This window comes from Carcharodon carcharias, chromosome 15 (assembly GCF_017639515.1).
Source record: "Carcharodon carcharias isolate sCarCar2 chromosome 15, sCarCar2.pri, whole genome shotgun sequence".
In the NCBI taxonomy this organism is placed as follows: domain Eukaryota; kingdom Metazoa; phylum Chordata; class Chondrichthyes; order Lamniformes; family Lamnidae; genus Carcharodon; species Carcharodon carcharias.
Genome location: NC_054481.1, coordinates 104,091,625 through 104,119,313, shown reverse-complemented (window position 1 = coordinate 104,119,313; position 27,689 = coordinate 104,091,625). Strand labels below are relative to the sequence as shown.

The window sequence follows — 27,689 nt, the reverse complement described above, 5'->3', positions numbered from 1 at the left end:
GCAGGAAAAAGGTAGGGACCCTTTTTGAATTAACCTTGTTGCGACCAACCGAGGGGGTTGAATGAAGAAAGGGAGCCAGTTCATCCCTCCTCACCTGGGATCATAACAAATTGGGGAAGCCTCACCCGGGGACCGGTCGTAACAAATGGAAGCTGAAATTGCTGAAAATGAATTGCAGGGATAGGGATTTACATTTGTCAATGCAAAGCAGCAGAAAATTAATGTTTCCACTGACATGACTTCTTATATAACTGTCATAAGGACAGAACTGAAGTAGGAGGTGGTGCTGGATAGATGGGGGTGGGTAGGTGGGGGGTGCAGTAGGGGGAATGAGCCAGGGTTCCCACACTAGATCACAAACCCAATGGAAATGGATCATGGTGGAGCAGAAACACCAGCACAGACCAGTTGGGCCAATTGGCCTGCTTCTGTGCTGTAGGATTCTACCAAATGTTGACATGAGGTAACAATAAGGTGAGCCCCACTCCGGTTGTGTAACTGGCTAATGCTCACTAGATGCAAGCTCTCTAATTGCGTCACAAAACCTTACACCAGGAAATATCAAAGCCTTTTAGACAAAGGGAGAAAAGGCAGAAACATACTTCAAAAATAAATTTACGAATAATGTCCAGTCGAGAGAGAGGTTTCCAACAGTTGGAAGCTTATAATTTTACAGTAGCATTGAGGATTAATGGGATTGCAAGTCTCTTGGTGACATAACTGTATGTTTTTACATAATTTTCACCACAGGCCCCAGGGTAATAAAAAGCTCTCAACACGTCCCACACACTTTTGGGGGGGGGGGGCGGGGGGGGGGGGGGGGGGGGGGGGTGGTGGTTTTTGGGGGGGGGGGGTGGGGGGGGGGGGGGCTGTCGATGGCATTATCTCTTCAAGCAGCAGCTCTCCCTGGCCATCGTGAAGCTTAATTCACCAAATCCTTTACACATTTGATCAAATTGAAAGGGGGAGAAAAAAATCTACTGCAATTCTTAGGATCGGGAAGCAATTTAAATAAACGAAGGCAGGGTTAACGCAAGAAGTGAAGCGCACCATTAATAACACTGTCAGAATAACAGAACCAGCAGGGCACTGCAGCAGGAATCTCAAACCAACCAATCAGCCAGATTTACAAAGAGCTAAAAGGCTATAATCTAATACAGAAGGAAAGAGCCTTTTTCCTGTCAGATAATCTCTGTATTTATACAGTAGGGTTGCTTTTCAATACAATTAATGATTTCTCCACCCTACCCAAACCAGTGAATTGGCTCAATTCATCAGTGAGGATAGCACCAGCTTAAGGGCACTGAAGAAGGACGCCTCCCTGTCTCTCCAATAATTGTGCACTACTAGAGATATAGAGCCCCTGCCATTTAACTGCGGAATGTCACTGACCCTCTGGGTGCGTGGGAAGCATTAATGCAGAAGTGAGCCACAGAACAGAAAATTCGTTCCCCAGCTTTCTCAGTACCTGACAGAACTTATATTAACTGCACGTTCGCTCTGCTGAGTGTTTACTCAGCTATGTTTCCAGAAGGCGATTAATTCTCTTGGCACCTCAGGATTTTTTTCCTTTCTGCCTTGTGCGCTGTCACATATCATGAGGTTGGCACTTTAATTTCAGTGATGGACTACCTGCCAGCAACACAGAAGGGAGATTCAAGAATGAAATAAACTCTGGCAGTTTCAGTGCATCAAACGAGCAACATTAATTCTCCCCTTTCCCAACGCTTTCCCCTTCTCCCCAGCTGTTGCTGGGTCATGCAGGAGGCCAGAGCAACAACGTGCATTTATTTTATTGGCTTTAATGTCCCAAGGCTCACAGGATCATTATCTGACACTGAGTCACATGAGGAGATTAGGACAGGTCAACAAAAGCTCGGACCAAGAGGTAAGTTTTGAAGAGCGTCGTAAAGGAAGCAGGTTTAGGGAGGGAAATTCCAGACCTTAGGGCTTAGAAAGCTGAAGGCACAGCTGCCAGTGGCGGGGCGATGAAAATCAGGGGTAGGTAAGAAGGCAGGATTGGAAGTGTGCCAAATAGCATCAAATAAGCCAAGAGGCTTGTAGGGCTGGAGGAGGTTACAGAGACGGGCATGATATGGAAGGATTTGAAAGTAAGGATGAGAATATGAAAAATGTAAAGTTTATTAAAGGTAATGTTACTGCCCAGATCGATGGAGGCAGTGTGAACAGGCAAAATGCTCAACTGTTGATGTTCCACATTAATTTTCCAATTTGCTCAGTTCTGATCCCATCAAGGAGAACTAGAGTCAGGCCTATTTGGGATGTGCCAATCCTCACAGCTTCCTCGCAAGAGACACGATTACTAAATAATGTTAAGCCTTAATCACAATCTTGTGAGAGGGCTCTGACCTGAAACCTTGGGATTTTTCACAGGGATTCCAAAACCGAGTGATTTCTTGGGTCAGCACTTCTGCACTTGTGCATCTGGCTGGTTGCATCCATGCATGCACCCAGATTTTGAAAGCAGCACCATTGCAACAGATGAGTCATTGGGAAAGTTTACTGTGGGGTTTGAATGTATGCACACCATGATGCTAAAAAGGCAAATACTGCTTCATAAAATTGCAGTGCAAAAAGGTCAAGTGCAGGAGATATCGGGGCCTGAATTCAATATTGCCTGATAATATGATGTGGTCAGTGGGCTGGATTCACACAATGGGAGAGAAAGGGCGGAGGCCCTAAATCTGTCCTTGGGCTTCATTGGAATAAATCCAGTGAGTCCCAGGTGCCAACTGGGGGCCTCCAAGAAAGTCACAGGTCAGAGTATCTGAGTTTCAACGGTCCCAGACAATGCAGGTAAGTCCAGGAATGGAAGAAGAAGGTAAGTGAAAGGTGTTGGGGGGATGGGCAGTAAAGTGGCAATGAGTCCAACCTGGCAACAGCTACAGTAATGTGGAGGGAGCAGAAACATTCCGACTTCTCCAGTTTCCACTGGGCATGTTAACGATTAACCTCATCCTCCAAAGACTTTGGGTATTGGGATTGACTCGTGTTCACAGGGATGCGATGTACAAGCCTCTGGATAAGGGGGGAGAAACTGTGCCCGACATCACCCTCACTCTGATGGCCACCTTTGTGTGTGGCTGCATCAAATTGTGTGCAGATCCTCGGTACGCAAACACCAAGTGTCACTACGTGCTGAGGTTCTACCTGTCCCTGGGGTTGCGAAGGATGGGTCTGGCCACGCTGCCGTGGAACACTCCAAGCAGTTGGACTACCTGTCCCATGTGGAAAACCTTATGCAGAGAAACACCTTTGACCACAAGTCCATCAGGCAGTGGTCGGCACGTTACGTCCTAGAGGCCCTGAGGGAAAAGGAGATGGTGGATCCTGTCAGATGGTTCCCCAAGCAAATGTCAAAGTCATTTGGCAGAATGCCTCATTACCCGAACTTTCCAACAAGCGCCAAGACGTAGCTTGGCTGGTGATGAGAAAGGCCCTCCCCGTCAGATCCTTCCTACACGCCGAGAGTCTCACCCTCTCTGCAGGTTACCTTCAAGGTGGCTGTGGTGGGGAAGAGGCCATTGTTCACCCCCTTGTGGATTGTGCCTTTGCAAAGAAGGTCTGGAGAGAGATGCAGTGGATTCTGTTGAGGTTCATCCTGAGCAGTTCTGTGACACAGGACATTGTGCTCTATGGGCTGTTCCCAGGGACACACACCAAGACAAACATCAACTGCAGCTGGATGATCATCAATTCAGTGAAAGATGCTCTTTGGTCTGCCCGAAGTTTGTTGGTCTTTCAGTGCAAAGAGTTGTCCCCAACCAAGTTTTGCAGACTGGCACATTCCAATGTCCAGGACTACATGCTGAGGGACGCACTAAAGCTTGGGGCAGCCGCTGAAAAGGCACAATGGGGAAAGGTCGCAGTCTAAGACCTTTCTGCTGTAGTGCGCTGAGGGGCTGGGAATTGTATAGATCCCTCGGGCTGTACAGCTCACAAAGATTGTAAGTAATGAATACTAAATGTCTCATAATTGTATTGAAGCACCTCAGTGTGCAACATGATCTATGTTGATAACTCGAATACCATTGCACTGTCTGACTGTCTGTAATGACCATATTGAAATGTCTGTAATAGTTATTGATTTTATTGAAGCACCTCATTATCTATGTGGAAAAGTTGAATCTGTTTGCACTTTTTGTGATGGCCATTTTGAAATGTTTTGTAATGTTCTTTCAGATATTTTATGAATGAGGTATATTTTTCCAAAAAAAGAAATTGGGATTGACTCATCAAATGTAAGAAAGAACATAGCCCAGCAATAGAGAAAGGAAGTCAGGTCCTCCCTGTCAATCATCCCCCCCTCACCAAAAGACCCTCCCTCGCACCAGCTGCCCCTCCCTCAGCTCCCTCCTATGTGTCCAAATGTTGTCCATCCCTTCAGTCTCTATAAAGCCCAACTCTGTCCAATATGATGAGAGAGACAGAAATAGAAACCAGCATGACAGAGCAGGCCAAATGCCTGACAATAAGGAGGCAGCTTGAGAGAGACTGGTCAGAGAGGCAGGGCTTAGCGAGGTCAGACCACAGACTGTGGCTCAGGAGCATGGCAAGGTGTGTCACACATGGAGACCTGTTTCAAAACAAAGTGCTTATTATTATGTAGGTAAATACAGCAAACATTTTCTGTGTAGTTAGATCCCACAAACAGCCATGAGATGATGAGTGACCAGTTAAATTAAATTGCCTGTGAAATGCTTTGGGATGTTGTGAAAGGCACTACACAAATGCAACCTCTTTCTTGATCTGCTTTGGTTGTGATGTAGGTGGGCATTTTAGTGGAGCCAAAGGGAGGTCTTTGTGGCTTAGCAGGTTGTGGCCCTGCTTCAGAGCTAGAAGCTCTGGGTTCAAATCCCATTCTATGACCTGTTGGCCAAGGAAGGAGTGTTCATGCTGCAGCTCAAACAGGTGGATAACCTGTCAGGTTGATATCTGTTATCATCATCGTTTGATAAGCCTGCTAATCCTTCCAACAGTTCCCCAAAGAGGAAGAAAGTGAGTGTGAAGATACACAACAAACTATAGATCCAAGCATGATTTTTCTGGTGTGAGTTAACTAGTGATACCCTCAAAGGTTATTACTGGTATTTGTTACACTCATATAAATTGGGTGCTATGGTGAAAAGAACAGCTGTTATTTCGTAGTAACGGGGCTTCAATATATTCACATTATTTTCAGGAAATAAAGTGTAGATATCAGGAATTAAGCGTAGTTGCTGGGAGCCAAGCGGTTCCATGGGAACTAGGTACAGTTTCTAGGAGTTAAGTGGATTTACCAAGAAAGGAAAATATTGAGAATGAGGTGAAAGTTCAAAGTTCAGTACACCTCAGTAGTAGGGAAAGGAAGTACAAGTTCAAAATAACAGTCACATTTAAAACTGACATCAGCCAGCTTAATTAACACAGGATAGATTTAAAATTGATGTCAATTCATACAGAGTGATCAACATGTGGCATGGACCCCCAAGTGTACAAGCTAGTGACTTGGATTCCTAGAGAGAGTTTGCATTAATACAACCTCAGGGTTTCCCAAAGCACTACACAGCCAATTAAATATTTTCAAAGTGTGGTCACTGTTGTCACGAACTTCCTGCCCGCTATGTTAGAGGCTTAGGAGGAAGTATAAAAATAACTCATGTTTACACAGCATTTTTAACACCACCACTAAGTCACACACCATCCTGACTTGGAATTATATCTTTGTTCTTTCACTGTCACTGGGTTAAAGTCCTGGAACTTCCTTCCTAACAGCACAGTGGGTGTACCTACACCACATGGACTGCAGCTGCTCAAGAAGGCAGCTCACCACCATCTACTCGAGGGCGATTAGGGATGGGCAATAAATACTGGTCTAGCCAGCGAAGCCCATGCCCTGTGAATGGATTGACAAAAAAGCAACATCCCAAAGCATTTCACAGGAACATTATAAAACAAAATATAACGCTGAGCTACCGGTGACCAAAAACTTGGTAGTCAATAAGCGGTATTTTAAAGGAGGAAAATGAGGTATTGAGGCAGAGAGGTATAAGGAAGTTATTCCAGGGTTTAGGGCCCAGATAACTGAAGGTGAGACTATCAATGGAGCAGCGATTAAATCGAGGATGCTCAAGAGGCGAGAATTAGAGGAGTGCAGATATCTCAGAGGGTTGTGGGACTGGAGGAGATTACAGAGATAGAGGGCAGGCATTTGAGGGAGGGATTTAAAAGGATGTGAATTTTAGAATCAAGATGCTGTTTAACTGGGAGCCAATGTTGGTCAGAGAGTGGGGTGATAGGGGTATGTGACTTGGTGTGAGTGGATGTAGAGAGAATGTTTCCTTTTGTAGGGAAGAGCATAACTAGTGGCCATCAATATAAGATAGTCACCAAGAAATCCACTAGGGACTTCAGAAGAAACTTCTTCACCCAAAGAGTGTTAAGAATGTGGAACTTGCTACCACAGGGAGCGGTTGAAGTGAATAGTATAGATGCATTGGAGGGGAAGCAGACAAGTATACGAGGCAGGAGGGAATAGATGGTTACAATGGTAGATTTAGATGAGAAAAGATGGGAGGAGGCTTGATTGGAGCACAAACAGCAGTATTGCCTGGTTGAGCCGAATGGCCTGTTTCTATGCTGTATGTCCTATGTAATGTAATCCTTGGATGGCACTGAGCTAGCTTATTTCAGCCAGTTGGAAGTGCTAGTACTGGCCTCGGTGCTCCTGCTAGTGGATGAAAAACCAGCCAGAGTTCCTGTTCGTGATCATTATCTAATAATGCCCACTAGAAAATTCATATGTGCAGATGACGGGTGGGGACAGGACCAGGATTAACGTGATGCCTGTCCAGCTCAATAGTCTGTGACGCCCAACTGCCTCACTCAAAGGACGAATACTTGGGTGAAGAGTTTGAGGGCGATTGGTGCCTGTACATTTGGGCTGTGGCAGGGAGGCAATGGCTTCAGTAGATGAGGGGATTAAATTGGGGCTGTGGATGAGATTAGGCGGTGGGGGGGTTGGGCTGTTGAGGGGATGGTTTTTATCTCTTTCGGTTACCCAATGTTAGTGCCAAACACTCCTTGGTCTGCTACGCCGCAGTTCAATAAGAGTAATGCCCCCTCTACTGTGTCCATCAACTACTCCTTGGTCTGTTACAACATGGGTTAGATCCAGTGCAATGCTCCCTCTAGCTGCCCATCAAGATGTCCAAGGTCAGGCACAGCACAGGTTCGATGCAGAGGGATTCTCCCTTTATATTGCTCCTGGGTCAGATACGGGACAAGTTAAATGCAGAGTATAAGCCAGTTTACTATGACCCAAATATATGCCTCTGCTGCATATGGCATCAATGTGACATTTTTCCTCTTCCACTCTCGTGGTGACCCTGTGAACTGAAGTGAGATTGCCAACTGAAGGCAGTTTTATGCTGTAGGCCTATTAAACAGATTGAGCTGGTCCCAACCTGGTTTATGCTGGATATGTGAAAGCAGGAGAAAAGGGAAGAGAGATTTTAATTCAGATCCAGGAATAAAAACTGAGTATTTGAAGGCTGTGGAGAATAATCTCAGCATATTTCTCCCCTTGGGCAGATCATGATGGGCGAGTCAATTTCTAAAAAGACATAATAAAGACCTCAGCAAGAGTAAGTGTGCCTTGCTTGGATGATTTCCTGCTGTTGCATTAATGATAGTGTCTAGACTGATACATTTGAGAAAGCAGGCCTGCATTTTAACAGCTTCTGAATACAAAAGCATGAAACACATACTGGAAGGCAGAGTTTATACCTGCAACAATAGTCAAATCCTCCCCCATGGTTGAACAGTGCCACAATCGAAGGGGGTTGGACAGAATCTTTGTAAAATAAAATCTTACAGATGGAATCCGATATAGGAGCACTAAACACTGGAAAAAGTCAGCAGGTCCAGTAGTATCTGCGGAGAGAAACAGTGTTCATATTTCGGGTCGACCTGAAATGTTAACTCTTTCTCTCTCTCCCCAGATGCTGCCCGACTTGCTGACATTATCCAGCATTTTCCATTTTTATTTCTTCCAAGGCTTGTTGCCTGCCTGCCTCTATCCGCAATAAGACCACAAGGGACTGGATTTTCAGACCCGCCACAGTCGGGAATGGAGGCAGACAGGGCCTGAAAAAGCTGGCACCGGCCAGCATGCTGGTTTCCTGATCCTATTCCCGGCACTGGCCATTTTTGCTGAGGTGGGATACGGATCGGCAAGGCTACGTACCCACCCCCATGAATCAGGCAGCTGCTTAGGCTCATTAAGAGCTTTGTTAAGGACACTGAAAGGAGATTGACTGGGGGTTTCCAGCTGGCCATCCAGTTTCCTGATGTGGCAGGAGGTGGGGGCACTGTTTAACTGCCTGGTGTTGGATATCCAGTGGCAGGCCTGAGCAGGGTCTTCCTGCCTGTGTGTAGGTGCAATCAAAGTCCGCCATGAAGGGGGATTCTGTCTCTGCACCCACCCCCCTCCACCCCCTCAATCATCTCCCCTGCTCACAATGGTGGCCTGGCTGCTGAATCTGTTTTTTTTAATTTAAAATCTCTGGTGAAGCACCATCTCAGTTACTTACTGTTTACTGCAGCCAGCTGCTCCTCTCAAGTTGGAAGACCTCTGCTTGGCTCTCCAGCTTTAAGAGCCCGCCTGCCTCAGGGAACCTACCTCCATGTCAATTTGAGCTTATGTGAAAATCCTAAAGATTAACCATTTCCCCCTGGGGTCGGGTCCAGGACCCGGAAACAGTCCTGACTCCTGTTTCCCAGCCCTGGAGGGAAAGCTCAGCCCAAGTGGACAAAGTTCCTCCCTAAACCTCTCCAACTCACTCTTTCTTCCTTTAAGATGCTCCGTAAAACCCCCCTTTTGATCAAACTCTGACTGCCCTGTTATCACCTCATGTGGCTTGATGTCTAATTTTGCTTTTATAACACTCCTATGAAGTGCTTAATTGGAACGTTTCATCACATTAAAGGTGCTATGTAACTAACTTCTTGATGCTGTTTGAGTGGGTGTGGCATCCTGGGCTCCAGTGTTCTCAGTGGCCACTTTCTTTGGACCTTAGAAGTTGTGGTTCTAGGTTAAAAAAAAATGGGTTTTGTTATTACAACCCCCTCCATCCTGACACACAAGGTTCCTCGACAATGTGGTTCTCCTTTCTGTCCCTCACACAGCTGGCAAAAGTTACCTGCTTTTACCTGACAGAATTCATAAAAGGGCCCTGTGTATAATTAATATTAAAGCAGAGATTAAGGGGATAGGTCTGGGGCTTCAAACCAGATTCAGCTCAGCCCCACACCCCAGCTTGTCCAGGTGTCCCACAGCTGAACATTCAGCAGCACAGGTACAACACACTCAGAGCTCCCAGCAAAGCAGTGAACGCAGATGTAGCTACACTAATGATCCAGAGAATTTGAGTTCAAGTCCCACCATGGCTGTTTGAGAATTTGAATTTGGTTCAGGAAATCGGGAATAAAAATCTGGCAATGGTAAAAGTGATGGTGAAACTGTCAGGTTTTCTTAATAACCCAACTGGTTCACTAATGTCCATTAGGGAAGGCCATAAGACATAGGAGCAGAAATTAGGCCATTCGGCCCATCGAGTCTGCTCCGCCATTCAATCATGGCTGATAAGTTTCTCAACCCCATTCTAGGAAAGTTGCCTTCCTTCCCTGGTCTGGCCTCTACGTGGCTTCAGCCCACATCAATGTGGTTGACACTGAACATTCCTCCAAAGTGACCTAGCAATCCACTCGGTTGTATTGTCACCTTCTCAGGGAAATTACAGACGATTAATAAAGATGAGCCTTGAAAGTGACACCTGCACCCAGAGACTGAATTTTTAAAAATGAGCGCTCCCTCTCCCTGAAGGTGAGCAGAAACAGAGACAGGTGCTCTGAAAAGTGCCAATTTGGAGTTCCATTCCTATGGTTCTGTAGTCTGCAGTCCAGACCTCACATCACAGCTTTCAAGCTCCCTGGACAAAACTTTGTTGTAAACGGTCGGCTTTCGAAGGTGATCCATCGTCAGCCAGTCCCTCTCCACGTTGACACCTGCAGAGACACTCAGGATGATGGATACCAGGTGAACTTGAAGAAAAGAAATCCCTTTATTCCTGTAATGTTTCCACCACTTTCTCCAGTGGTGCCTGCTCCTGCTGGGATAAGACTTCATAGGAACTCCCCGAGTCGGTCCTAAGGTGGGGAGTGTCACCAGACGATTCCTCCATCATGGACAAGTCTGACATCTGTTTTCTAGTTGGGACTACCAAGATAACAATCCGATAACAGAATCCCGAGGGTTTTTCTTCCACCTCCCTAAACCCAGGGATGCTGAGGCCAGTTGTTGCCTACCCTCACCCCCACCCCCACCCAATATTGCTGGCCCAGCTGAGAATGGTTAACTCAGCATAGATTGGGGATCAAAGCGGAAGATTAATAGGTTTGGATTTGAAGAATTAAACAATCTGCCAGAAGGATTCAGCAGTAGTTTACATATGAAGTAGTGATTAACCTTTAGACAAGTGGAGCCAATTATAGTGAGGGTGGATGATATGCAAATAGCTCTTTGGTCATGAACTATATCTGCACTGCAATGCACCTTGCGTTAGTTGCAAAGCTGAACAAAACAAACACCTACAGCCAAGAGCAGTGAACAGCTTGGACACGTTAAGACAAACCTGGTAATGTGCCAGTCAATATTAAAATATTGTAGCAGAGGGTAATGTTTCATGTGGTTAGAAACACTACACACCTCGTTAGCATGAGTTGTACCAATGTACTACATTAAAGGTTTGTCATGAAAAGGTCACACAGTTTCAATTCAAAATTAATACGTCCCACTGCTGCTGTTTAAGTCAGGCAAATTTAAGATCAACATTCACATAAGTGCCGTCATCACCTCACAGAAAAATATTGTTTTCTGAAAGGGTGAATGGAATTTTCGTGCTCACCATAAGTGAGAGAGGAACCTTGGGGAGACCTGCTCGTCAGATGTCATGCGATTGGCTTAGGGTGCTAGAGTTCGTAGGTCAAAGGCTAAGTGTCAGAAAGTACTGCATTGATGGTGGAAGATGGAATATCTAATTTCAGTTGCTCTTTGCCTTTCCTTTGACTGTTGTTTTCCCTCCATAATGGAGGGAACATAAAAGACACCGGTACAGTGCTTCATTGTGAAACCTAGGCAAAGGGCCAAGGAAAGACACCAGGGCCCAGAAATTTGGGTGTGCCCTTTTTAGAGCACAGAGGTGCATTCCCTGCAGCGGAATGGTGAGATGGCTCCCCAGAAATTGGGCTCTGAGGCTCATTTTAATGAAGCTAATATGAAATTGGAGCCACCCATAATGAGTTGGGCAATATTGAGCTGTTGCTGTGGTCGGGAGTTGGGTGAGAATGCCAAGGAAGATTGGGGATGGAGAGTGGTGGTGACTGAGACTGAGAATTAAATATGGGATCAAGAGGAGCAGAAGTGCTCGAGTTCAGGTAATTACTTACTTCTTTGTTGCAGGCAATCCCAGGGGTGATTTCGCCAAGTGCAGCCCGCAATGGTGCAGATTGCCAGGGGGCAAACCAATTGTGAAGAGGGACCCCAAATAGGCCTAAGCCCTCTTATGTGCATATGCCAAGAGCCCAATGCCTACTTCAGGTGTGGGAAAAGGACAACTCGTTTGTCCTTACCCAAAATTGTCTGTGTATTTCCAGTTGGAAATGTTGGCAATCTTCCTGTCCGCCATATTGGGTCCTGAATACCACCTGGTAAATGGACGCTATATGGACCAATATCTAAACCTAGGTTTGAAAGAAAACCAGGGAAGAAGAGGTTAGGTGACCCACAGCTTGGATATTAAAAGCTGAAAAGATACCAAAGGAAAGAAAGTGTGGAGATGATCAGGAATTCTGGAATTCCACAGTTTTGAGGCCCTGGTCATGGATCCACCTTAAGAAATAATGCTCAGAAGGAATATACAGATTGCAATGTAAATTTAGAGAATAGTGTCCACTGAAGGCATCAGGCTTGCTTCACGTTCTACATGTGACTATTATTGTTGGCCAACAAGGTGCAGGCCAATGAAACAGTTTTCCCTCTATCTGGTACCCATCAACTTCACAACCCTTAATATAACTAGAAACACTCGACAAAGCAATTTCTCAATGCACTTTAGTTGAAGGCAAACACAGGAAGAGTCCTGGCACATCAGATTGTTTTTGGGTAAATGCCCGATCTCCTCCATTAAAATGGATCCTCTCCGCTTGCCTGCACATTATTTTAGAATGGAAAGTTGTCCACCTACATGGAGTGAATTCCCTGGCCAATGCCCAAGAGTAAAAGCCTTTTCCTTTATAGTTTACTCCCCAGAACCAGCTTGAATGAGGAAGGGGCTGAGAGGAAACATTCAGCTGTCATTTTAGGATAGCATCCCTGGCCTGTGAGAAACAGCCAGAGGTCAAAAGACAGAGATTCCAGCCATTAAGAGTGTAGTCAATATAAGATTTAAAAATTACAGGCCAGTTGACTAAAATAGAATTCCTTTCCCAAACTGAGACAAGCTTGAATTGTTACTTTAGACACTCCCCAGAACTGTTCTACTGTGCCCAATGCACCAGGCTGTTCCCACGGTAATCCAGCATTCCCTGTGCAGACAAGGGGATGGACGGACGAGCAGTTAGATTTTCTCTACCCACCACATCACATCAAAAAGAAACAAAGGAAATCTATTTGTATAGCACCTCATCATACCGCTCAGATACTTCCCAAGGTGCTTCATGTGCAATCAATTCCTTTGAAGTACACTTACTGTTATATAAACAAAGCATCCACGTTTGTGCACAGTAATATCCCACAAACACTATCCAATAAATCTACTTTTTGATGATACTGTGAAGGGAAAATGTTGGTCAAGACCACAGGACTTCCTGCTCATCATGTTCAATGGTTACCAGGACCACCAAACAAGGCCTCAATTTATTTCATCCAAAGAACGGCACCTCCAGCATTGCAGTACTGCCTCAGAAGTGTACTGAATGGACAGGCTAAATTACACACTCATATTCTGCTTTCTGACTCAAAGACAAAAGCAAGGCCAACTCATCCAAGTTGATAACAGAGTTCTTGGCCACTCAATAATTCAGCTGGCCTACTGTGTGGAGAGGTCAAAAGTGTGGAATGTAACGGGGGTTTGAAAAGATTGAATGTGCTTATCGGTTTGTTAGGTAAAAGCACTTCCATTGTGAAAGAAGAAATATTTGCATTTATATAGTGGCTTTCAAGAGCACAGGGCATCCCAAAGTGCTTCAGCCAATTATGAACTTCTGAAATGTAGTCACTATTGTAATGTAGGAAAACCGGCAGCCAATCTGCACACAGCAAGTTCCCACAAACGCCAATGTGATAATGACCAGTTAATCTGTCTTTGTGATGTTGATTAAGGGATAAATATTGACCAGGACACCAGAGATAATTCCCCTGCTCTTCTTTGAAATAACGCCATGGGATATTTTACATCCACCTGAGAGAGCAGAAGGGAGCTCAATGTCTCACCCAAAAGATGGCATCCTCAACAATATAGCACTCCCTCAGTACTGCACTTGTGTGTCAGCCTTGATTTTTATTGAGTGGGACTTGAACACACAACTGTTGGGTTCAGGTGACAGCATGTGCCACTGAGCTATTGATACCTATCCTGCTCTCTTCACTTTGTAAGGAGAAGTTATATTTGCACATCTAGATTTCCATTCTACCATGACATGCCATCGTATCTCTCATTCATGTGCAGCTACCCTTGGTTTTTGTGCAGCCCAGCACACTGATTGAGGTTTTCCCCCATTAGTTCTTCTTTGGTTTATCCTGAAACTGGAAGTTTCTTGTGGCTTTAAGTGTGATGTGAGAAAATAAGAGAACACTGTGTCTGTTGTTGATCGTGGCAGCTAGAGGTTGAGATTGTGAAAGAACTTATGGGATCCCGGAGTTGAAAAAGTCTTTTGTACTGAGATGGTTTGGAGTCTCTGGGAGGGACTTGACATTGCTGATACACCTGAAAGATGTAGCTTTTAGCTATTTATAACTGGTCAAACGGAAACACATGCTGGTCATAGTTTTAAATCTTTATCTTTAGTAAGGGGGTGGAAGGTTATCGGAGTAGGCAGAAATGTGGAGTTGAAGTTACATTCGGATCAGCCATGATCTTGTTGAATGGCAGAGCAGGCTCGAGGGGCCGAGTGGCCTACTGCTGCTCCTAATTTTTGTATTCGTATGTTTGATTATTTTTCTATCTACACCGCTTTGCCCCCCCACCCCCCGCCCCCAACCCAAAAGATGCTGACAAACTGGGGTGCAGTTCCTCTGAAGCTGTCAGGACTCTGTGTCTTAGTTCAGCAGCCATCCTTTACTTGCGAGCTGTGACAGTGAGCGTCAGGGGGTGATCTGACTACTACTATTATATCATAACCAAACGCAATCCTGCAACACCCAACATGTACACACTCTGCAGCCACTGAATAGCAATCAGGAGCAGGAACCCTGGCAGATGTTTCTTTTCTCCTTCCTCCTCCGTAGTCCAGGGGCACTGAGGCCAATTGTAGCATCCCCGCTGCTAACGCAGTGCAGGTCTGACACTTTCCTGGGCTGCATGGCTGCAAACTGTACAAGTATCGGCCATGGTTCTGTTGGTGGCCCTCTTGCCTCTAAATCAGAGGGTTGTGGGTTCAAGTCCCACTCCAGAACTTGAGTACAAAAAATCCAGGCTGACATGCCAGTGCACTACTGCAGGAGTGTTGCACTGTTGGAGATTAGCTCTATCTTTGTCAGGGGTGTTTACCTCAGTCTCCTGGAAAATATTTATCCCTCAACCAACATCATAATTTATTTCATTGCTGTTTTGTGGGAATTTGCTGTGTGAAAACTGGCTGCTGTGTTTCCAACATTATAACAACGATTACATTCCAAAAGTGCTTCATTGGCTGTAAAATGCTCTGGGACATCCTGAGGTAGTGAAAGGCGCTATATAAATGCAAGTCAGACTTTTTATGGAACCTGTCATCCTCAATCAGCCTACTGTAGAGCTCCAGAACAGGACCCACTCTTCAAATATTTATGTAGCCTCTCATTTTAAACCTAGGCACTGGGGGCGGGTGTGGGGGTGGAAGCAGACACAGAGATCCTGCAGTGTCAATTTGAAGAGAAATCTGACTCAGGTTGTTAACATGAAAAGTTCTCAGATAAAAGTACATGTTTTTGAATTATCACGGGTAATACAAGAATATTTTTCTCTGCCAATATCTCAACCAAATTAAATTTTAATGAGGTCCTTAAAACACAAGAGGCAACAACATGATAGAAAATAAAAAGTGAGAGAGATAGAGAGAGAAAGACAGAGTGAGAGAGTGAGAGTGAGAGAGAATGAGAGAGAGGGAGAATGAGAGGGAGAGAGAAAGAATGAGAGAGAGAATGAGAGTGAGAGAGAGAGAGAGTGAGAGAGAGAGTGAGAGAGAGAGTGAGAGAGAGAGTGAGAGAGTGTGAGAGAGTGTGAGAGAGTGTGAGACTGCTGGAAACCCTCAGATTTTGAAATGCCAGCATCTGAAAATGAAGAGAGGCTCTAGCATTTTGGATATATACCTTAACTGGAGAGATAATTCCCTACCAGGTCACTAATCGAACGGTTAACTGCACTTTCTTTTCAGGTGCCAGGAGCTCTGTCGTGTACTTCCAGTAATTTCTATTTCCCTGCAGTAGAGTTGTCAACTCTGGTAGGACATATTCTTGGAGGAGTCATCCCACGGCTTCTTGACTCCACGTGCCCCACCCCCACTATTGGTCACCCAACATGTCCACCATCACAACACACTGTCTTCTGGAACGTGAACAGACTCTTTATTAACCCACTGGATGATTTTTGACTCTCAGTCAAACTCTTCATATCCCAGGTTTTTATAATTAATGAACATAAGAAGTGTTCAAGAAAATTTCAAAAAATAACAATTCTGTATTAAGGCCCCTATGAATTTTCTCTCGCGGCAGTGTCCTAGAGATATTGTTTTTTATTCCAGCAGGCACGATGCTCTGTGCCATTACAAGTCTCTGTCTGATCTCAGCAGGGCTGTGCCTCGGAATGCTTCTTGTTGTGGGGCAAGAAAGCCAAAATGTACAAAAACAGCAAGTTCTAGAAATACACAGCACTGGAAAGAGAAGCGGCAGACCAATGATTTGAATGTAGCCCCTCCCTCAGATTCCAGCAAAGGGCCTCCAACCAACAAGACACCAATGGACCAACTGTGCATTTCTAGCATTTTCCATTTATAAGTGTCGTTTATTGCAAAAAATGTCAAAACTTATGAAAAGAAAGTCATATTAACATCTGGAAGCAACACACGGCTACAGCAACCTGCACTGCAGTCCAGGTGTCCACTGAATTATTGCACTCCGAGTCAGAGTGGCTGGGTAGAGCTGCTCTGATATTCCTCAATGGAGCAAGCCATGTACATGGGTAGAATTTTAAGTGCGGGGCAGAATGGGAATCTCCAGGCTATTGGTATTCTGCTCAGAGGTTTTGATAATCCTGTAGACAAGAGCAGAGAACCTTTCTCCTCATCACATGTGAAATACTGAGAGTCCTTTCGCCTCATTGGGTCTTTGCTCAGTGTGTAGATAAATGTGAAGTTAACCACTTTGGTAGGAAAAACAGAATGGTGGAGTATTATTTAAATGGTGATAGATTGGGAAGCATTAATGTACAAAGGGACCTGGGTGTCCTTGTACACTAATCACTGAAAGCAAGCAGTTAAGAAGGCAAATGGCGTGTTGGCCTTCATTGCGAGAGGACTTGAGTACAGGAGCAAGGATGTCTTACTGCAGCCAAACAGGGCCTTGGGTGAGAGCAAACCTGGAGTATTGTGTGCAGTTTTGATCTCCTTACCTAAGGAAGGATATACTTGCCATAGAGGGAGTGCAGCGAAGGTTCATCAGATTGATTCCTGGGATGGCAGGATTGTTGTATGAGGAGATATTGGGTCGACTAGGTCTGTATTCACTGGAGTTCAAAAGAATGAGAGGGGATCTCATTGAAACATATAAAATTCTGACAGGGATGGACAGACTGGATACAGGGATGATGTTTCCTCTGGTTGGGGGGTCTAGAACAAGGGGGTCACAGTCTCAGGATACGAGGTAGACCATTTAGGACAAAGATGAGGAGAAACTTCTTCACTCAGAGGGTGATGAGCATGTGGAATTCTCTACCACAGAAGGCTGTGGAGGCCAAATCACTGAATATATTTAAGAATGAAATAAATAGATTTCTGGACTCTTAAAGGCGTCAATGGGTATGGGCAGAGAGCAGGAATATGGTGTTGAGATAGGGGATCAGCCATGATCATATTAAATGGTGGAGCAGGCTTGAAGGGCCGAATGTGGGATCATGATAATCTGCTGCTCAAAATCCACCCTGCACTTAGCTCACAAAAGGTAATCACAATTTAAATCAGGGGTGGGTGGGGCTAAATGATGTTGCAGATTAAATACTGACTTTGTAAAATAATTTATGGGATGTGGGCATCACTGGCTAGACCAGGATTTATTGTCCATCCCTAGCTGCCTTTGAGAAGGTGGTGGTGAGCCGCTTCTTGAATCGCTGCAGTCCATGTGGTGTAGGTACACCCACTGTGCTGTTAGGGAGGGAGTCATAGGATACTTGGGGATAATTTCAACCCAACCTGCCCACTGGGGAAACTGATGAGATTTTACATCGCACTCACTTGTAAATTCTATTTAAAGTCAGTGAAAAGTAACCTAATCCTAACCTGAATGCAGTGAAGAGTAATTTTGGGGCTAGCATTCCACCCACTCGCATGGGTTTCCTGCCCAGCGAATAATCCATCATCCTTTATCTCTGAGACTGGATTTCAACTCCAGCTCAGCTTGATGTGATTAAATCCACTTGCAATGCTCGCTGCTCAGGATTTTAACTGAAGTGAATTGAATGTGGCAATCCTATTCTCATAACAAGAGCTGCTGTGGGAAATGGAAAATGCCATCCCGGTGCAGTAGGGGGCACTCTGCTGTGGTTGGGGGTTGAGGAGCTTCTTTGACTTCGAGGAGATGGAACTTACTCTGCACCCCTGGCCAGTGTTACGGCTGGGGGGTGCTGCTCAATGCCGAGAGGGTGCCCAAAAGAAACGTAAAGTGCATTTCACTCCCAACACCAACTTGATGTGCAAAAAACACCTCACAAAAAGAAACAATCCATTTCCTAAAAGCAAATGCACATTCGGGATCAGAGTGTTTTTACAATACGCAGGGGTGAAGAAGAAAACCAATCTTGTTCAAAGCAGAGAGTGTCACAGACATTTAAGATTTCATGCCCAATGGCAGCTGGCCTTTGATGCTGTTGATGATTCCCTCGTTATGTATCTGTCCTCACTTCACTGATCTTGCTCAACTAGTGTACGTGTCAAGCATGAGAAGCGCTCTATGTGTGCAGGGTCATTCAGTATATGAGGAATGGAGAATTCAATGCTAATGCCACATTAGCTGTGACTCAGTTGGTAGCATGTTCACCCCCCAAAGTCAGAAGGTTATGGGTTCAAGCCCCACTCTAGAGACCTGAGCACAAAAATCCAGGCTCACACCACAGTGCAGCGTTGAGGGAGCTCCCTGCACTGCTGGGAGTGCTGTCTTTTGGATGAGATGTCAAATTGAGCTGGATGTGAAAGATCCTTTGGCCCTATTTTGAAAAAAAGCAGGGGAGTTCTCCTTGGTGTCCTGATCAATATTTATCCCTCAATCAACATCTCAAAAATATTTAGCTGGTCATCATTACATTGCTGTTTGTGGGACTTCACTGTGTACAGACTGACTGTTGCATTTCCCACATTACATCACCCCCCTCAACTTAAGGCATGAGCCCATTGGGAATGGTTTCAAAGAGATTGGCAGTCTTCAACAGCTCATGCAAATGCATATGTTTAGACCATAAGTTTTGCCAGGCTAATCAACCATAGAGAGCATCACAGCTGAACCTAATTTCAATAATCCTTACTGAACTTCCCATTTTGCAGCAGGGAATCACTAGGTAGCGACTGGTTGCAGCAATCCTGGCTGATATCCTCTACCTAGCTCAGGGACAGCTGTACCCCAGATGCCATGCTAGTTTGGGTAATCAAACCTTGCAGGCTTGTAATGGGTTTACCTCTCAATCCATCGGTGAACCCTATTGATAATGCCTGGTTTGGATTAAGAGCGTGAAGGTGAGTGGCTTTCTAAGAAGTTTATAGTGAACCCAAACATTACCTCACTGTGCACAGAGAGCTGGTGTTGCTGGCTTTCTCGTTCATCGAGCTCATGCTGTAGTTCCTCACACTGCATCGCCTTCTCCTTCCTTGCCACTTTCTGCTTTTCCAGCTTCTCCTTACAGGTCCTGCAAATGATTGTGACACACTAATAAATAAGAAAATTGAACTGGGAATACTCCTGAAATGTGGCTCAGGGTGGAGGGACGAGTGTCTGTATTGTGATGCACTACGCACCACATCTATATAGGGCAGGTTAGATGGACCAGTGGGGCTCTTCCTGTCTGTCATTCTTGTATGCTGGTGTCTGAATATATCCACCCACGCTGGTGCACAAACCCACTGAAGTTCTAAACTCTCTACTGAAATAAAGGGCTTCTGAAATAATATTGGGCAACAATGTGAGTGAGCTTCAGAAATGGAGAATGGGAGACTGTATAACATTCACTTCCAATGGAGAATGTGAGATAGTGTAACATTCACTCTCCAGTGGAGAATGGGGTATGGTATAACATTCACTCTCCAATGGGGTATGGAAGGTGGTGTAACATTCACTCTCCAATGGAGAATGGGGTATGGTGTAACATTCACTCTCCAATGGATTTTGAGGAATAATGTAACAGGATAATTCCAAGGTATTACACAAAATCATTAAACTAAAAACAATGACTAGAACACCACACAGCTTCTCTCTGCCTACTGACTGAATATCAAGGATTATGAAGCAGAATCTTTCAATCATAGGCTTATGTCAAATTCTGAGATGATGTAAAGCACTAGCAGATCACCCGTGGAGGTGCTCACAGTAAGTCAGACAATAGGCTGGTTATATATACAGCAGCATAACATCATAGAATGGACAATGTATTATTCTGTTGCTAGGCAGGGCTGTGTAAGGCCTGGCCTGTCTCCTCAAGGCCAGTCTAGTTAGCTTAGCAGCCATACCCTAAATCAATTAGAGAATAATTATACGTCCATGAAGCTTTCTCTTGTTGGCTCTTTCCCAAGGTCAGAAAACTAACTTTCCTTTTTGTACCCTTGAGTGAAACTGTTCTGCATCTGTAACAAAGTGTTACAGCCACATATATAGAAATATATATGTTAAACTTAACTTTGTACCTTTCTTCGAGTTGTCAGCTGAAAAGATTCTTAACTCTTGCCAACTTGTTCCCCAGTTTGCATCGTTCCCACGCTCGTTACTAATAGCTCAATCTCCACTTTCCACACATTCAGCCCAGCCAAAAGAGCAGCTGAATCATCGCTATCACACTTTCAGCGCAGTCTGAGAAACCCTAGTGAACTCATCATCATTAAAGGCAACATGAGAGCTCCCTGACTGCCTAGAGGCTAAAGACACTGCTCTGCATCCAGTGCATCAGTGTGTTCCAGTTCCATTCCTACACTGGTAAATGGGATTAGGTAGATAGGTCAGGTGTTTCTCACGTGTCGGTGCAGGCTCAATGGGCTGAAGGGCCTCCTCTGCACTGTGAGATTCTGTGATTCTGTACTGCTGAACTCAACTCAGCTGGTTTACGGTCACCATAGCAGCACTCACCCTTGCTGTAGTGCTGCTGTGTGCACGCTGATTGTCCCTCCATCATCTTGCCGAAAGCTGCAGGAGCCTAATCTGATCTGGTAAAGAACCAGATGACCATGTACACACTTTCAGAAGAGGTTACTGGATTCATCCTGGCTAAAATTTTCCCTATATAGCCCAAGGGTATTGAAGCCTTGAAGGGTATTAGCCCTCTAATACTGCCCCAGGTTAACTGAGATTAACGCATTACAATCGGACATTGAACCTGGGACCTCCCTTGGCCTCAGTATCATACTAAGCAGTGTATTTATGAATTAAACTACACAGAACGCGTACAATTGTCAGTCCCTTGCCATCTCCTGAACGAACGGTAGCCAGGCACAGAGCTTGTCAAGCCCACTCACCCGAAGGCGTGGAGTCTTTCACTGCCACCATGTGGAGCAAATGTCAAAGCAGACACCAGCACCAAAGGAGAGTGCACTGTCAAACTCCCTATATGGTTATTTGGGTGCTATGTACCTCAACTCTACATTTCTGCTTTGGAGTTCTTCGTTCTTCATGTCCACCAGCTGGGACATCTTGACCAGCCGTTGCTGCAGAGTGTTCAGCTCCATCGCCTGACTCTTCACCATCGCTTGGTTCTGCTCGAGCTCCACTTTCTGCTTCTCACTCAGCTCTCCTGTGTGCAAACAGAAGTTATTGAACTGATCTTATTAAATCAAATCTGGGGGAAGAAAAATCAATGCAAAAGCTTTTGCAAGATTAGATTGTTACAATGCGTACCCAAGGCCAGCCTTGGCTCGGTGAGTAGCACGCTCGCCTCGGAGTCGGAAAGCTGTTGGTTTAGGTCCCACTTCAGAGAGGTGAGCCCATAATCCAGGCTGACACTCCCTTGCACTACTGAGGGAGTGTTGCACCATCAGAGGTGCTGAGATTTGATGAGGCGTTAAACCAAGGGTAGGGAGGTGCTGCTATGCCGGAGCTGCCGACTTTCAGGTGACCATTCAACCCTGTCTACCCTGTCAGGTTGGCATAAAATATCCTGTGGCACGATTTTGAGGAAGAGCAGATAAGTTCTCTCCAGTGTCCTGGCCAATTCTTCAACCAACACTTATAAAGCAGATTACGTGGCCATAATTACATCCCTATTTGAGATTAGTTCAATCTTTCAAAGGAGCCATACTCGTGGGAGTAAGGTTGGGGTGGTTGAAACCTGAGAGGTGGCAGACAAAGGGGGAAAAAATTTCAGAAAAGAAACTCTTGTATATAAGTAGTCTGAATACCCCACACTGTCTGATACCCAGTTTATATACAACACAGCAGGTGTTTGATCCTGTGTTTATCTGCCTGCAGGCTATGTTTACAGTGACTCACAACTGATCAGGTTGATTTGTACCACAGTATTAATGAGTGTCTCAGATGTTTGCTCTGCATCTTCTCAAAGACATAAGCCACATCACCAAATACCCGTGGTAAGTGTGAATTTAAACAGACCGAAGGCTTACAGCCAAACCCAGTGTTAAATCAACGCTGGGATTAAAGAGGGGGACTAACTGGAATTCAATAATAAAAGATTTTAACCACAGTTATTTATGGTCATAATAAGATTCAGATTATAAAGACTGCAAGTTCTGTCATAGAAAAAAAAATTGAGACAGAACACAGAACAAGAAAAAGCAGAAATAGAGGCAAAATACAAGGAGCAAGAGAGAGCTTCCAAGAAAAGTTCTTTTTCAATTCTTCCCCTATGAGATTTCAAAAATTCATCCTGAGGATATGGGCATTGCTGGTAAGACCAGCATTTATTGCCCATCTCTTGTTGCCCTTGAGAAGTTGGTGGTGAGACATCATCTTGAGCCACTGCAGTCCCATATTGTGAAGCTGCTCTCAGTGACGTTAGATAGGGAGTCGCAGGATCTTAATTCAGCGCCAATCAAGGAACCACAATATACATGTCCAGATTGAGATGTCGTGTGAGCAAGACAGCAGGCGCATGAAACATCGTCCACTCCACTGCTTTGGCCTGAATGGCATTGAGCTTCTTGAGTGTTGTTGGAGCAGAACTCAGCCAAACAAGTAGAGAGTATTGTATCACACTCTTGACTTATGCTTTGTAGCTAGTGGAAAGGCTCTGGGGGTGGTCAAGAGATGAACCACTTACCGCAGGGTGCCCAGTCTCTGGCCTGTTCTTGTAGCCATTGCATTTATGTGCCTGGACCAGTTAAGTTTCTGGTCGATGGTGCTGGGAGTTTTGACAATTGTAATGTTACGAAGGGGTGGTTAGGCTTTCACTTACCGGAGATGGTCATTGCCTGACACTTCACTAACGTTATTTGCAAAAAGCAAAATGTTGCGGAGGTGGGAAAACTGAAATGTTACTTGCATTGGTTTAAGCCTGAGCGAGAACTCTGCCAGTCAGGCTGTGAATGGCTAGGCAAGTTCCAGTACCTGGCTCAAGGGGCTGAATGGCCTACTCCTGTTCCTATGACTCTGTACCTATGAATGTAGCCAGAGAGAAGCAACATCAAACAGCTTTTCATCATACAGTCATTCTAGCACAGAAGGAGGCAAAACACAAACAGCCACTGGAAGCCATTCTCAGCAAAGATAACCTACCCGCCAGGTCTGACATCCTGGCATTTGCTCCGGCCAGATCCCTTCTCAGTCCGAGGATAATATCTTGCTGTGCCAGGACTTGCATCCGAGTCTCTGCTAGCTCATTCCTACACAAGAATAGAAACATTAGATTAAAACCTAAATGAAAGCATGAGATCCAGGTGGCAGATAGAAACTGAGCTGAATCCAAATAAGAATGATACTGAGCCATCACTAATGTAGGGCTAGACTTTGAAAAGAAAAGTCCAAATGCTGTACTTCTAATGCATATTTACTGCCGGCAACTATAAGCTCTGGGGCAGCATCAGCACCTATTGTAGCAACACCTCAAAAGATGATTCTTTATCCATTGTGCAAACGGCAAACAACCATTGCCAGTGGCATTGGATATTGTAGGCTGGACAAAGCAAGGGCTCAACTCACCTGTGGAGCCCAGAAGGCCAGCTCCCCCCTTACAGATCGAAAGTCCAGCTCACCCGCTACAGACCGAGGGGCCAGCTCCCCACTACAGACCGAGGGCCAGCTCCCCACTACAGACCGAGGGCCCAGCTCCCCCCTTACAGATCGAAAGTCCAGCTCACCCGCTACAGACCGAGGGGCCAGCTCCCCACTACAGACCGAGGGCCCAGCTCCCCACTACAGACCGAGGGCCCAGCTCCCCACTACAGACCGAGGGCCCAGCTCCCCACTACAGACCAAGGGCCCAGCTCCCCTCCTACAGATCGAAAGCCTAGCTCCCCCCCTACAGATCGAGGGCCCAGCTCCCCACTACAGACCGAGGGCCCAGCTCCCCACCTACAGATCGAAAGCCCAGCTCCCCCCTACAGACCGAGGGCCCAGCTCTCCCCACTACAGATCGAAGGCCCAGCTCCCCACTACAGACCGAGGGCCCAGCTCCCCCCCTACAGATCGAAGGCCCAGCTCCCCACTACAGACCGAGGGCCCAGCTCCCCACTACAGACCGAGGGCCCAGCTCCCCCCTACAGACCGAGGGCCCAGCTCCCCACTACAGACCGAGGGCCCATCTCCCCCCTACAGACCGAGGGCCCAGCTCCCCACTACAGACCGAGGGCCCAGCTCCCCACTACAGACCGAGGGCCCAGCTCCCCCCTACAGACCGAGGGCCCAGCTCCCCACTACAGACCGAGGGCCCATCTCCCCCCTACAGACCGAGGGCCCAGCTCCCCCCTACAGACCAAGGGCCCAGCTCCCCCCTACAGACCGAGGGCCCAGCTCCCCACTACAGACCGAGGGCCCAGCTCCCCACTACAGACCGAGGGCCCAGCTCCCCACTACAGACCGAGGGCCCAGCTCCCCACTACAGATCTAGGGCCCAGCTCCCCCCCTTACAGACCGAGGGCCCAGTTCCGAACTACAGACCGAGGGCCCAGCTCCCCACTACAGACCGAGGGCCCAGCTCCCCACTACAGACCGAGGGCCCAGCTCCCCACTACAGACCGAGGGCCCAGCTCCCCCCTACAGACCGAAGGCCCAGCTCCCCCCTACAGACCGAAGGCCCAGCTCCCCACTACAGACCGAGGGCCCAGCTCCCCACTACAGATCGAAAGCACAGCTCCCCACTACAGATCGAAAGCACAGCTCCCCCCTGCAGACCGAGGGCCCAGCTCCCCCCTACAGACCGAGGGCCCAGCTCCCCACTACAGACCGAGGGCCCAGCTCCCCACTACAGACCGAGGGCCCAGCTCCCCACTACAGACCGAGGGCCCAGCTCCCCCCCTATAGACCGAGGGCCCAGTTCCGAACTACAGACCGAGGGCCCAGTTCCGAACTACAGACCGAGGGCCCAGCTCCCCCCTACAGACCGAGGGCCCAGCTCCCCACTACAGACCGAGGGCCCAGCTCCCCCCTACAGACCGAGGGCCCAGCTCCCCACTACAGATCAAAAGCCCAGCTCCCCACTACAGATCAAAAGCCCAGCTCCCCACTACAGATCGAAAGCACAGCTCCCCACTACAGACCGAGGGCCCAGCTCCCCCCTACAGACCGAGGGCCCAGCTCCCCCCTACAGACCAAGGGCCCAGCTCCCCAATACAGACCGAGGGCCCAGCTCCCCAATACAGACTGAGGGCCCAGCTCCCCACTACAGACCGAGGGCCCAGCTCCCCCCCTATAGACCGAGGGCCCAGTTCTGAACTACAGACCGAGGGCCCAGTTCCGAACTACAGACCGAGGGCCCAGCTCCCCACTACAGACCGAGGGCCCAGCTCCCCACTACAGACCGAGGGCCCAGCTCCCCACTACAGACCGAGGGCCCAGCTCCCCACTACAGACCGAGGGCCCAGCTCCCCACTACAGACCGAGGGCCCAGCTCCCCACTACAGATCAAAAGCCCAGCTCCCCACTACAGATCGAAAGCACAGCTCCCCACTACAGATCGAAAGCACAGCTCCCCACTACAGATCAAAAGCCCAGCTCCCCCCTACAGATCGAAAGCACAGCTCCCCACTACAGATCGAAAGCACAGCTCCCCACTACAGACCGAGGGCCCAGCTCCCCACTACAGACCGAGGGCCCAGCTCCCCAATACAGACCGAGGGCCCAGCTCCCCACTAAAGACCGAGGGCCCAGCTCCCCACTACAGACCGAGGGCCCAGCTCCCCACTACCGATCAAAAGCCCAGCTCCCCACTACAGACCGAGGGCCCAGCTCCCCACTAAAGACCGAGGGCCCAGCTCCCCACTACAGATCGAGGGTCCAGCTCCCCACTACAGACTGAGGGCCCAGCTCCCCAAGAGTGCACCAGTACAGACCGAAAGTGCAGCACAATTCCTCAGAACCTGGGTTCAGCATATGTGTATGGAGCCTTCCCAATAACATCGTGTGCAAGTCTGTTTATGTTTTCCTTCATTTTGGAGGCAGCCTCGACGTTACTGGCTACAATATCCAATTGGTGGCATTTGCTAATTTCAGCACCATACCTAACATCCTCTGGTCAGTTACTGGCCAACCAATCGCCATTAGGAGCTGGGGACAAATTCAGCCAACTTATGCTTAGCGTTTCCTCACTCTGAAGATTGGAAACATTCCACACAAAATGAGCCTGGCCAATATGTGGGCATACAAAAACAGAATTACCTGGAAAAACTCAGCAGGTCTGGCAGCATCGGCGGAGAAGAAAAGAGTTGACGTTACGAGCCCTCATGACCCTTCGACAGAACTTGAGTTCGAGTCCAAGAAAGAGTTGAAATATAAGCTGGTTTAAGGTGTGTTTGGGGGGGGGGGGGGTGTGCTGCGGGCTGGGGGGGAGAGAGAGAGAGAGAGAGAGAAGTGGAGGGGGGTGGTGTGGTTGTAGGGACAAACAAGCAGTGATAGGATCAGATCATCAAAGATGTCACAAACAACAGAACAAAAGAACACAGAGGTGTTGAAGTTGGTGATATTATCTAAACGAATGTGCTAATTACGAATGGATGGTAGGGCACTCAAGGTATAGCTCTAGTGGGGGTGGGGAGAGCATAAAAGATTGAAAAATATTTAAAAATAATGGAAATAGGTGGGAAAAGAAAAATCTATATAACTTATTGGAAAAAAACAAAAGGAAGGGCGAAACAGAAATGGGGTGGGGATGGAGGAGGGAGCTCAAGACCTAAAGTTGTTGAATTCAATATTCAGTCCGGAAACACATATTGTGTTTGCCAATATGTGGGCATATAGCACCAAAACAAAATCTCCTAAATTTATCCTCCACCATTTCCGCCAACTCCAGCATGATGCCACCACCAAACACATCTTCCCTTCAGCACCCCGGCGGCATTCCATAGGGGTCATTCCCACCGTGACACCCTGGTCCACTCCTCCATCACCCCATACTCCTCAACCCCCTCCAATGGCACCTCCCCATGCGAACGCAAGATATGCAACATCTGCCCCTTCGCTTCCTCTCTCCTCACCATCCAAGAGCCCAAACACTCCTTTCAAGTGAAGCAGCATTTCACTTGCACGTCCTTCAACTTAGTCTACTGCATTCGTTGCTCCCAATGTGGTCTCCTCTACTTTGGAGAGACCAAACGTAAACTGGGCGACCGCTATGCAGAACACCTTTGGTCTGTTTGCAAGCATTACCCAGACCTCCCTGTCGCTTACCATTTTAACACTCCACCCTGCTCTCTGGCCCACATGTCTGTCCTTGGCTTGCTGCATTGTTCCAGTGAAGCCCAACGCAAACTAGAGGAACAGCACCTCATCTTCTGACCAGGCACTTTACAGCCTTCCAGATTGAATA

General features: G+C 46.9%; 1 protein-coding gene across 3 annotated transcripts in view; it reads right to left on the bottom strand.

Moving 5' to 3' along the window:
* LOC121288329 (forkhead-associated domain-containing protein 1-like) overlaps positions 1-27,689 on the bottom strand; it is a 124,717-nt gene that overhangs the window by 54,959 nt on the left and 42,069 nt on the right. For all 3 annotated transcript variants that reach the window (XM_041206869.1, XM_041206870.1, XM_041206871.1), the window contains 3 exons: positions 23,447-23,553; positions 21,350-21,509; positions 19,295-19,421 (listed from right to left, as the gene is read on the bottom strand). In XM_041206869.1, the coding sequence (XP_041062803.1) occupies positions 19,295-19,421; positions 21,350-21,509; positions 23,447-23,553 (394 nt within the window). The remainder of the gene's footprint in view (positions 1-19,294; positions 19,422-21,349; positions 21,510-23,446; positions 23,554-27,689) is intronic.